The 13,764-nt window shown below is 40.3% G+C and overlaps 1 protein-coding gene across 1 annotated transcript; it reads left to right on the top strand.

The window, feature by feature from the left end:
• The first annotated feature begins 371 nt into the window (after positions 1-371).
• Positions 372-5,146, top strand: LOC148534570 (protein Pat-like). The gene is made up of 2 exons (XM_088466837.1): positions 372-576; positions 4,794-5,146. Exons 1-2 carry the CDS (start codon positions 372-374, stop codon positions 5,144-5,146), a joined length of 558 nt encoding a protein of 185 aa, XP_088322963.1.
• Positions 5,147-13,764: the final 8,618 nt, after the last annotated feature.

Genomic DNA, 13,764 nt, shown 5'->3' with positions numbered 1-13,764 from the left:
TAACAACTCTCTTGTTAAGTCTCCCTTTCTCATGTTCATTGATATATTTTCTAGACCAAACGCTTTCAGGTCTTTATATGATCCACGGTGTTGTAGGTGAAAGTGTTTTGCAACACTGGTAATCTTCTTAAGCTTCTGTATGTCAGATGAAGCATGTTTGATATTCCCTATATGCTCCAGTATCCTTTGTTTCAATGGCCTGGTTGTCATTCCTATGTAACGTTTGACACAGGTGCATTAAAGACAGTATATCACTGCATTAGTGTTGCAGTTGATAAACTGTTGAATCCTTTTGAATACGATTCATTGGAAATTATTGTAAGGAGTGGCAACTTTTGAAAAATATCCTTCAAAAACATTGGGATGTCTTGATGATTGACCCAGACCTGAATAAACACTTGGATTCAAGAGTTTCAATCAGCTGGCATAGGGCCAAAGATTTAAAAGACATCTTTGTTCATTGCCTTTTTACCACAGAAAGTAAGAAGAAACCAATAACTCAAGGCTCCTTTCCATGCGGCCTATGTAAAACCTGTCCCAACATGGTCAAGATGAAAGAAGTTTTTGATCAATTTGGTAAGAGACATAGGATTCAACAGTTTATCAACTGCAACACTAATGCAGTGATATACTGTCTTGAATGCACCTGTGTCAAACGTTACATAGGAATGACAACCAGGCCATTGAAACAAAGGTCACAATGGTTGCAAAACACTTTCACCTACAATACCATGGATCATATAAAGACCTGAAAGCGTTTGGTCTAGAAAAAATATAAATGAACATGAGAAAGGCAGACTTAACAAGAGAGTTGTTAAAGAAAGAATGTGAATGGACCTTTCATATGGGTACTGTTAATCCCCATGGGATGAATAAAATAATCAATTATAGTCCCTTTCTTGATACTTAATTTTACTACATGATTACACTCTATTTTTTTATTCTTTCTGTTTTATATTTAAGATCTTACCATTAGACTTGTATTATTTCTTCTTCACTATTTTTCACATATATACATATATTTTTTTTGATCACAGTACATTTCTCACAGAATTACATATTGTTAGGCTTTTTGCTATTTTATTATGCTATACATATATCTTTCTCCCCTTAGTTATTGACTAATTGACTAGTATAAACCCAATGACTATATTTTTACATGCATATGTGTTTCCATGTGTGTATGTACTGACCAATGTATTCATGATAATAAAAATATATTTATATATATGTTTGTATATATGTGTGTTTATGTATATACATACACCAGCACCTTACTACATTCTTTGTATTTTTGCCACACACACATATATCTTTAAACATGATTTAAAACAGATATATTTCATATACACTATATTCATGTACGCTCATTAATTATTTTTTACACTCTTATGATATATATTATTTACACTTTTTGACGCTCTATCCTTGTTAATTTCTAGGTCTCACATTTATCACTTTATTTTTCACAAGAGTATTATTCTATTTCCACATGTATTCATTTTTAACTATTTACTTTCAATGATTACCCCCAACAACACATTTTTTATTAACATGAACTAGCATATTCAAAAATTAGATTTAATTAATAATGCATAATCTATATCTCAATATTAATAAACAGTAGCACACCCTCCATTTATTTATATAAATGAATCATCACCAACTAAATTCAGTATATGAAATTTTAATAAACTATGCACAATTACATTGCATTCAAAGTGAACACTTTTTATACTCTGTATCAACAGTGAGATACACCTATGTATGGAGAAAAATTATCATATGGCAATTGTCTTTATCTATTTCTTATATTTATTCTCATATATTTTTTTCATATATTGGTAATCATTTACCTATATTTAATATTATTTTTGTACTATATTATAATATTCTGCACTTGTTAGGTGTACTGCTCTAGTCAAGTTGTTATTAGAGAAATGAATCTGTCTTCCATTCATTTTTAAAAATGTCTTGATATCTATAGAGACTGGTTAATTTCGTTTGCACTGATATAAACATAGATTACTTTGTATTTACATAATGAGAATATTGTCAATATGAAGAACTCTATCTGCATATGTGTTAATTTGTATGAAATCAGTTAGTATATGATTCAATATGTCTGCATGATATTAATATTAAGAATGCAGCACAATGACAACTAATGTATATGATTTAATATATGACTGGGCAAGGGGAGTGTTAGCAGTGCAACACAATTATAACTAATGTTTAAATCATACCCTGCACTATTGGAGGTAAAAAGACATGGAGGAGAATTAGTTTTATATATATGTGTGTGTATGTATTTATATATGTATATATATATATATGCATATGTTTATTTTTGATGTACAGTATTAAATACTCCTTTGTAATATCTATACATGAGTATGTCTTTGCAATTCAGCAGCGATTCGGAGGCAGTAATTGCACTATCTATAATTAATCTTTCTATAGCCTTAGATATTGATAATTATATCACAAAAACAAGGATCACATGCCACTAATTCCAGTAATGAGTGACACATATAATTATTAACACTGGTAATCTAATCATTATATTTTTGTTTAACTTTGAAACTTCTCCCTTACCTCAGTGTAATCATAAGCACAAATTTTCAATTACATTGTTGCTAATTCAGCTGTCACTCTGACAAGCTGAAAGCGCTTCACTGATTGTATGAACATAATCTTAAAGTCCTGCCCCTCTACTGATATTACTTGTGGACTGGCAGATCTAACTGCCAATCTGACATGGTAACCTATCAGCTAACAGCCGGTGCTATTTAACTCCAGTCTGAATATCACAGCCTTGTGCTTCCTTGACTAAGCCCCAGCGAAACGCGCATCGGTCAGCCTGCTGGGGGCTCCACAGTCCACACTCTGGACCCCCGCACCACGGGTACCATGATTGAAGGGAGACTGAGTGTCAGGTACCTCCTTCTACTTTTTACTGCTCTCTCATTACTGCCAGCCACCGGGACTCTTTGCGCTGCTGATTGGCAACAGGGACAACGGTGTGATTAGGCTTTAAAAGCAGAAGCAGCCTATCTAATTTCATTGTGCCAGTACTAGGGACTCTCATTTCCTGGCCTCTATTTATAAGATGGGAAACAGCACATCCCAAGTATATAAGTACACAACTCTTTCACCTATATCTATCATATGTCAAAAACAAATTTAGCCTCCCAGGTAGAACTGAGGGATGCCTCTACTACCAATATTGATTATATTATAGTGGTTATCCGTGGTGTTTAGCATTTTCATTGTGTGCATTTTTTTCACCTTCATACTATTTTATTATTTTATTATTTCACCTTTCCCACACCTTAGTGTGCTGATTTTTCTTAAGTATATGTTTTTTATAAAATGTCCTCATTGAGAGATATGCCAACTATAAATCTGCCTATAGGCAATCCTGAATACCTATACTACTAAAGCCATATATACAGGAAATAACTGTGAGTGACGATTATATTAATTGTTGTAGTTTTCAATATATACAGGAAATAACAGTGATTGCTGATTATACCTAATATTGTATATTTCAATATTGAATACCTTGTCTTGTGGGTTTTGAGATATACTTCTATTAATATAAATTTGTATAATAATTTTCCATAGACATTGGTAAAATATACAATGCTTAATTGCAGGAATATCTCAGTGTATCTCCTATGATTGGAGAATTGTTTGTTTGTCAGTATTGTTTAAACATTAACCTGATAGGTGATCCTAGCCATTTTTTTCTTCTTTATTTTAATGAATATCAATAAAATGCACAGTTTTATAGTTTGCTAACTTTCACAACTATAGGAGTGTGCCCCATACATGGATTCTTTCTCTATTCTCTTTCTTTTTTGATACATATAGTTTACTCCCAGGGTGCACCTTCTACCTATATCCTTTGTATACTGACCCTTCCCACTCATCATTATCGTATTCCTGTGCAACCAATTCCTTTCCACCACCCTCAACCCCTACTTATATCCATCATTCCATTTGCTAGACATGGACACTATAGTGGCATCACAACACTTAAACATTACACCAGTGCCATCATCCAGCCTGCCTCATTTGTAGAGTACACCTGTGGCTTCGTATCGCCTGTCCGAACTGTCATCCAAAGCAATGACAATCAACAATGCAAGAATATTGCATAGGAACACCTGTCATGTTAAGCACCCCAGCACCATAGACTGTATTTGGAACACCCTTGCCAGATGGTATGCAGTCAGGAAGCCGGCAGACCTAATTTCGACAGCCGGCTTCCCAACTGTCATATCCCGGCAAGGGTCTAAAGACAGGTGTCGATATGCCAACGCCTGTCATTAGACATATGCCGGGAGACCAACGCCCTGCGTCCCGATCAAAGGGATGCCGGGCGCCAAGCACAGATAGCCCGGGGGGAGGGTTAGCTTTAGGGTTCCCAGGGGATCTTAGGGTTAGGCACCCCCCTGGGAAGAAAGGTTTAGGCTAGGGGAAGGGGGGTTAGGGTTAGGCACCCCCGGGGGGAGGTTAGGTTAGGCACCCTCCTGTGGGACTTAGTTTAGGCAGCGGGTATGGGGGGTTAGGTTTAGGCACTTAGAGGGGGGATTAGGGTTAGGTACTGGGGGAGAGGTTAGCGTTAGGCACCCCTAAGGGGTGGTTAGGTTTAGGGGGTAGAATTAGGTTAGCTAATACTTACCTGAGGACGATCAGGATTTCCACTGCTGCCGGGATGCTCGTGTCCGGATTCCAACCGCCGGACATGAGTCCGGTGGTAAATCATACCAATTCCTTGCCAGATATACCACTGGCTGTAATCAGCACAGAGAAGGACAATGGTGAGATGCATCGTTATGCACAAGCAATCTTTCATGAACATGTGCCCTACTACCTTTACTGCAATTGGACCAAGCGTGTGAATGTTGATGGCAGTCAAAAGAAAGTACCAACCCCCAACAATTTAAAAGAAGATTTCCTCTCAAGATGTCAGACAAGATACAGGATTGGAAAAGAGGAACTGAACCGGATAAAGGACACACTGAATGAGGTGCTGCGCATGCCAAGGAAACATGCATGGAGAAGTCACACAGCCACCAAGTCGAGATCATCAATTAACAAACATGACTTGAGACTTGAAGGTGCGGTGATGTGAAGAAGGATCAATATTTGTCTTCAGTCATCCTGAAAAACGGTAGAGTATTGTACTGTGGTGGGTAATACTGTACTTTATAATGTTATTACTGTGTAAAAAATTATATTCTACAGGAAGTCTTACAGATTGAATAACAGTAATGTTAAAATGCATAGAAAAGTCTCTCAAAATCAACAATTACAGATCTGTAATGTTTTCATTATTGTTATTCAATCTACAGAGGACCGGAGAGGACTGCAGGGGTGGGTGGAAAGCAAAAGAGCTAAAAAAGTCATCGCCCCCCCCATCTCCAAAGCCTCTTCCACCATAACAGGTAGGTACATTAACCTCTACCTAGACCACCAGGTCTGAAGAGAGGAAGAGGTGGCACCACTAGCCAGGACGTGCCAGTGGCAGAAGAAAGAAGCTGAGGACCGGAGAGGACTATGAGGGTGGAAAGCAAAATAGCTAAAGAGGTTCCCCCCGTAGTATCTGCCACCATAACAAGTAGGCCCTCTATGAGGCCTACTGTACAATAATACTGTAGTTTGTTAGGCCGGTGAGTTAGGGACAATATTAATGTGAATAGGTGGATTAGTGTGACACACTGTTAGAGCAGGAAAGGGCCCTGCACGGTGTATTCTCTCTCCTACAGGGACCTGTGTGTGGGATCGAGCGGGATGAAGAACAAGAGTATCTCTGGTTAGAACCTGTGTGTCTCTGTCTTTTACTGTCTGTTAGTCTCTGCCTATCCTCCTTTCTTCAGGGTGTACAGTGGACCTTGCACTCTGGTGCGAGGTTGAGTCTGCACCTGGTCCCTACAGTATAGGTGAAACGCTGGATCTGAGGCCAAAAGTGCCAGTGATGATTCCCACTTAAAACCCAAATCTTTTTGTGTAGTGCTCGGTCCGGTAGGGTATATCGGTTGGCATTGAGGAAGGACGGTTTTCACATCATCTTCTTCATCCTAAGTACAGTAGTCATGTCCGTGTCCAGCTTGGAATTCCAGGACCATCTGAGCAACATACGGGCTGAAGGTGAGAGGCTGCGATGCAAGCTACGGAAGTACCCCTGTACGGCAGCAGGCACAAAACCACACTCCTCTTAGAAATGCATGCTAATGTCATAGTGTAATACAGTTGTTGAGTAAAGACTTACTGAAAAAAACTGCAATAATGTATATACTGTACTAGATTCATAATGTATACTGTTAAACTATAACTGTGAATATATTTTTAATTTACTGTACACTACTGTGTTTGACCTACAGTACTTACAATAATCATTTTTGTTTACTTTTTCTAGTTGGCATCATGCAGTGACCATTGGCAAATCCATTTTGTTTTCATCTTATCTAAATGCATGCCTTAAAAAGTGTGATTAACTGCATACAGTATATTGTGTTATCTTAAGTAAAAGAATTGTCATTCATTTTTAAAATTAGTGTTTGTGTGTAATTATTTCAGTCTTTAAGTGCGTCTGAGACCCAACACGTGCATCATGAATTATCGTGCATAATCGCCGATTTTTATATTAGATTGTACACAATAGCAGAAGATGCTTGTAGCACGGATCAAGGAGATCCATGCTCCAAGTATCAGTGAAAAAAACAGATCACAGATGTATGCATGGATCAGTGCATTCCATGTTGCAAGCAGCTATAGTATGATAACTAAAAGTCAATAAGACACAGATGCAGGGGCATATCTTCCTATTGGCCAGGATGGCCCTCACCAGGGGTGCTGGCCGAGGGGGGGCACCGTTGCTGCCCGCAGTCAGTTCTATCCCTGCTGCCTGCCCTAGTGATTTCCCGGGTACACGGCACTCTGTATACACATACACACTGAGTCTGTCACAATCAGTACAGAGTGACAAACTCAGTCTGGATCTGGTAGCTCCGGGCGACCCCGTGACCCCTTAGTAACGTGTGACATCACACACCATGCATGCTTTGATAGAGAGGACACACACCTGATGGCAGCATCTAGATGCCCTTCACAGCAGGTGTCAGGGAATGGTCAGGGCACGTGCTTCACTGCTGATTCTGTTGGCTGGGACCTGCAGGGTTGAAGACTGAGCAGGCAGAAGGAGTGTACAGCAGTGTGAGGACTTGGGCCGGGGAAGTTGTGATCTGTCTGTGATGGGGTGATGGGGGCTGGCTGAGGAAGTTGATGTGGCTGTGGACTAAGGTAGGTGATGGGGGCTGAGGAAGGTGATGGGGTTGACTGAGGAAGGTGATGGGGCTGGCTGTGAAAGGTGATGTGGCTGTGGGCTGATGAAGGTGATGGGGCTGTTGGATAGCTGAGGAAGGTGATGTGGCTGTGGGCTGAGGAAGGTGATGTGGCTGTGGGCTGAGGAAGGTGATGTGGCTATGGGCTGAGGAAGGTGATGGGGAATGAGAAAGGCGATGGGGATGAGGATGGTGTTGGAGGCTGAGGAAGGTGATGGGGGCTGAGGAAGGGCGTGGGACCAAGTTCCAACCCACTGGCCTTGTCTGGACTCTCTGGAGGGAGATACTCACTGGTCTGGACTTTCTGAAGCGATTAGAGGCTGGTCTCCTGCAATTAGCTCTACAGCTGTCTGTGACAGTCCAGCAGGTAAGGTTACTCAGTCTTCTATAGGGGGCTGGAGGGAATTAATGGTTGTTTTTATTTATCTTCTGGCTGTGGGGGGCAATTAATCAGTGGGTGTTATTTTATTTCCAGTGGGAGCAATCATTAGAGGGGGGTGCCAGTCCCTTAGTTTGCCAGGGGCGCTCAGACCCCTAGATACACCCCTGCACAGATGCATAACAACAGAGCCCACTACTAGTTTCTAAAGCCATGAAATCACTACAGTACAGTATCTAAGTCTGGAATGCACTGTGTGTGACTCCAGACTGGCTCTATTGGACATGCATAGCACTATGAGACTCTAAACGCCATAGCGTAACTCACAGGGCGCTATGTGGGTACTGTATGGAGCACCGTACACCACTTTCTTGAGCACACAGTGCATCAGCAGTACAGTAGCATAAAGTAGCATAGAAATGCCAGGTGGTATGAAGTTGTAGACAATGTATTGAGTTCAGTTGGCTTTGATAAAAATACTGAACTTCAATTGCTCGCTCTACAGTATATATGCAATACTGGGAGTGCGTCTTTTTGGTCAACTCAGATACTGTACCTGTATAAATGACACAATTCACACACCACCAAGTCCTGTAGTGAAGATTTATTACATTTTTTTTTGCCATACCAGGTCTCAAACCCGTGATGTCCACTCTTGCAAGCCGATCACCAAACCCCTGACCCACAGTCGCACCTGTTGTATACAGCATGCAGTGCATCAGTGTAGTGCTGATTGCATTGTGTCACTCCAGATCAGCTCCACTGGGCATGCGCAGTATTATGAGAATCAATACTCCACAGTGTAGTGCAACCAGCAGGGTGTTACATGGCTTATGGAGCGGCTCCACTGGGCATGCGCCGGAGATCCCATGTGCAAGGCCCGGAGCTGTCAGCCACCACAGTGCAGTCATGATGACAGTGCCACAAGTGTGCACTTTAAAATGCAATCAGTTTGTAATACTGAGACCCCACTTTTAAACAGAGCCCACTATTAATTTCTAAAGTCATGAAATCACTATAGTGTCTAAGTCTGGGATGCACTGTGCATGCCCCAGTAGTATGAGCCTCTCATATGCCACAGCATAGCATGACTAGCAAGGCACTACATGGCTATGGAGCGGTTCTACTGGGCATGCACCAGAGATCCTATTGCAACCCGTCAGAGCTGCCAGCCACCACAGCACCGACGTGCCGACAGTGTCGCAAGTATGCGGATTAAAACCCCTCTTTCAAACAGAGCTTACTACTAGTTTCTAAAGTCATGAAATCACGATAGTGTTTAAGTCTGGGACAGCGCCGACATTAACACAAGTGTGCGTTTTAAAACGCTTAGTCAGTTTGTAATAGAGAGACACCACTTTTGAACAGAGCCCACTTCTAGTTTCTAAAGTCATGAAATTACTATAGTCTGGGATGCAGTGTGTGAATCCCGACCCACTGGGCATGCGCAGTACTATGAGACTCAAAATACCATAGCTTGACTAGCAGGGCGCTACGTGGATACTGTATTGGAGCGCCGTACACCACTTTCTTGAGCACACAGTGCATCAAGCAGTACAGTGGCATAAAGTAGCATAGAAATGGCAGTGGGTGGAAAGTTGTGAATAATGTATTGAGTTCAGTAAGGGTTGGATAACAATACTGAACTTCAATAGCTTGGTCCTTATGCAATGCTAGGAGTGTGTCTTTTTGGTATACAGATATCTGTATAAATGACAGAACTCACACACCACCAAGTGATTTCTTTTTAGTCCTGTAGTGAAGATTTAAAATAAATTACAAAAAAATATATATATTTATATTTTCCAGGTCTCGAACCCATGGGACAAGCTTTGTAGCAAGGCGATCACCTAACCACTAGCCCACACAGCAGCCATATCAAGGGCTGCACCTGTCATGTATGTGATGTGACATCTGAGAATTACAGCAGACAATGTGTACTATGAGCCTCCATACGACAAATTATCTAACTGAGATAGCCTTTGTCTGCAATAGTCAGAGGTGAAGGTTAGATGAGCAATTATGACATGAGAACAGAAAGATAACACTAAATAGTGTCAATATTTTGGTAAAGAGACACATAACCAATTAAGGTCTAGCATGTATGAATGTTAAATAAATGAATATTCCCCATTGGATTAATTCTAGGTATAGCCAGGATTAAGTATAAAAACTCCCCAGAGAGAGAGGGAGGGGGAGCAGTCAGGGAACACTTGGAGGGAGGAGGAGAGAGCACACAACGAGGGTCTGCAGGGTGCTATTGCCATACGTATGTATGAAATTGGCTGACTGGTATGCTGCACTGGGTGCCACAAATTTATTTCACAAATATTCCCTACTGCTGCTAATATAACCTAAGTGATTTTTGTTGTAACTCTGCATTGGTAAAAATACATGTATAATTATGCTGTCTTTAAGTAAAAGCTTGTCATTTATTTTAGAATCTATATCGGTGTGAATTATTTAATTATCCTTTATAGCAAGTAAGGTCTATAAATAAATCTAGAACACATCACGTTATCAGTTCTATCCAAGGGGTCCTGCACAGAGACTTCAACCTTTTTCTTGTAACTTCTGGGCACTCACTAGAAATAGCAGCTTCGAGAGCAGTTTGGCGTTTTGGGTGAGAGTCAAAAAAAGTGTGTACTTGATCCATAGCACAAAACATATTCCTCACCATGAGAATATTAGAAGCTGCCATGATGGCTAGGTTTAAAACATGGGAGCAATAATGGGTATAGACAGCTTTTGGGTACTACCGAGATATAATTGCAGCAGTACCTTTCACCTTCCCTGCCATTGACCCTGCACCATCATATCCCTGACCATGAAGTATTTTCAAAGAAAGTCTGACCATATTAATGCCTGTAAGGATTTGCTGTGCAATATTTTGCCCAGTGATCCCCTCGCTGCATTCTATAAATCTTAGGAACTCCTCTCTAATTAAACCTTCTTTACTGACAAATTGAATGACAAGCGCTGGCTGTTCTTTATTGCTGATATCGGCTGTTTCATCAGCTATGACAGTAAAGAATTCATCCACATCTGCAACTATCATCCTAGTCAAAATGTTTCCACAGATGTCTATGATTTCATTTTGAATCTGCCAGCTAGTGTATCTTGAATTTTTGGCTGACTTACTTAGATGTTCTCTCAACTCACTGTCTCCCTCACTTCTGTAATCTAATATAGCCTTGAAGTTGCCTTTGTTAGCAGAGTCACCTGCGTCACTGTCTCTATGGCATCTTAGAGCAATATTTCTTTTTTTTTTTCTTTTTTTGCCTTTGCAAAAATATTTTTGAGATATAACACTACATTTATTCCAGCGAGCACCACCAACATCTCATTATTAATATGGATACATACCAAGAATAATTTACAGTTGGTTACAATAAATTACATATTAAATTTTTCCTGTGCGGGATCTATTTGTCCCTTTTTTCCCTATTTCCCTAATTACATGAGCAATATTTTGTTGCCCACACAGAATGATGGCGCTAATTATTGGTATAAGCTTTGCTCGATTTTCTTCAAAATTCCTACCCCTTTCTGCATGTAGATAGTGGTCGACTGGCTTCTGGAGTCCCTTATAAGTGTTTTTAAACTCTGTGCCTAGTGATACAGCATTCATATGGGTTATACTCACTTGGTGCTTATTTAATGCGCTAACCGTTTTTGTCCAGTTAGAATATGGCACAGACACAAAGTTTTCTGCTGTACCACTTGGCAGAGAGAAAAGAGTACAGAAAACACAAAGTCCAGCATCAAGGGATTTGGAATATGCCAGCCATCTGAATTGTGATAGATAGGGGATGTAGTTTGGAAGCCGACAGTCTAAATCCTGACCGCCGGCTTCCAGACGTTCTAATCCTGGCATGGTACTAATGACAGGCATCTAGATCTAGATGCCTGTCATTAACCAGATGCCGGAAGACAGACGCCCTGCATCCCGATTGCAGTGATGCCGGGTGCCGGGTGCGGACAGCCGCGCAGGGGGGGGGGGGAGTTAGGTTTAAGGCTCACGGGGGGGGACTTAGGGTTAGGCACTCCCCAGGAGGTTAGGGTTAGGCTAGGGGAAGGAGGGGTTAGGCACTCCTGGGGGAGGTTAGGGTTAGGCACTCCCCCGCGGGACTTAGGTTTAGGTGGCGGGGAAGGGGGGTTTAAGTTTAGGCACTTAGAAGGGGGATTAGGGTTAGGCACTTGGGGGGAGGTTAGGGTTAGGCACCCCTAAGGAAGGGTTAGGGTTAGAGGGGGGAATTAGATTAGCGATACTTACCTTAGGGACGATCAGGATTTTCACCCTTGCCGGGCTGCTGCTGTCGGGATTTGAACCGCCGGACATGTTACACCCACAGATAGTCATGTTGTAACTTGTGTTGTTTTCAATACATCAGCTTTTTTGGAAATTTAAATCTTTTGGGGGTTTATAAAAATTCTCTAGAACATTGAACTTCTCTGCATCACTAAGGGAATGAGATAGGGCAATGCTGATGTCTGGTTGAGATGGATTAAGCTGTTCCACAAGTAGAACGCTCGGTGCATTCCCTGTGTCTACCTCATTATCTGAGCATCCTTCTGAAAGACCTGGACATTCATCTAAGTTTATTATTGATGTGGTTATTTCCACAGAGGATGCTCCTGCCTCACTCTCAGAGTCTCCCTCCAAAAGAACTGTGCCAGGGTGCTCTACCAAACAGCTTTCAGAAGCAGTGGCTAATCACTAATGGCAGCGCTGTAGCTTCTGGAGCTGCTTTAAAATATTTCTGGATAGCACCCTTTTGTTTAAATGGCCACTTTGACATTGTTCTTATGTTGGAAACAACTTGTGACTTTTCTATAAAATACAAATAAAGTAAAATATGTAAAAAATAAAAAAATTATATGGTATTATCATGGATGAAAACAAACCACATCCCTACCACATACTAATGGTGCATATACACGGTCAGATAAAGTGTATGGTTTTAACTATAACGATCAGATTGTTATCGCTCAAATCATACACTTTTAAAAAAACAAAACATTTTATTAGATTTTCATAGGAAAATTGAACAAAGTATATAATGATACATTTCACATAAATCTTGTCAAATCTTAAATGTATATTGGATACATAAAGATGCAACATCAAAACCCAAATTCTTTTGATAAATAATAATGCAGAAATAATACCAACATAAAAGGGATCATACTTAGGAAGACACAAAAGGGGGGGTACATTTAGTAAACAAATACATATGGTATACTCCCTATATCTTAAAAAAATTAACAGTTGATTACTCTTTAAAATTTTGAGTGTGAAATCATCTTAACAGTTCTGACTATGAGGCATGAGAGTCTAATTGTCTGTGCAAAAACCAGGTGGTGGGTTCAAATAATTTGTAAATATGTGTTTGGACTGACACATCTAAAGCTGCGATATAATGTTCCAATTTTTTGTGGAATCTGATAATACCCTTCTCTATGTGAGGGATGGTAGCTAGTCTTTCAATATATATATGATACAGAGAAGAGTGTTTTTCACCTTGGCCAGGGAGGGCGTAGACTTCTTAATCCAGAATTTGAAGATCAGCTTTTTCGCAACAGTAAGAATAACAGTTAAGTCAGGAATAATCTCTCTTCCCAACACACCCAAGTCCCATACCGACAAGTTTACCAGTAGACATGCTATTGGGTTTCTAGATAGATTTAAGTTAAAGATCTGATTGATATAATTAATGATTTTATGCCAATGTAGCTCCCTGCATTCTACATTTTGGGCATTTACAAGTTTCTTCTGGAACTATATGTGCTCTCTGAGCCTGTGAAATAAATGCTCTGTGCATTGTTTTAAAGTGTGTTTCCTGCAATGAAGCAGTATGTAAATATTTAAGTACCATTAGGTTATGATCCAATAAAACATCTGAGTCTGAGCTATCAGCAATATCTTGCAATATCCACCTTTTAAGTGTAGAACCCCAAATTTGATCATACCATGAAGTTCTAAGATATGTGTTATAAGGTTTAAGTCTGTAGAGATTGGTACGAGAA

The sequence above is a fragment of the Taudactylus pleione genome, unplaced genomic scaffold, assembly GCF_031769625.1.
Source record: "Taudactylus pleione unplaced genomic scaffold, aTauple2 ptg000066l, whole genome shotgun sequence".
In the NCBI taxonomy this organism is placed as follows: domain Eukaryota; kingdom Metazoa; phylum Chordata; class Amphibia; order Anura; family Myobatrachidae; genus Taudactylus; species Taudactylus pleione.
Note: the sequence above shows the minus strand (reverse complement) of the source record. Positions and strands in the feature narration are given on the sequence as shown.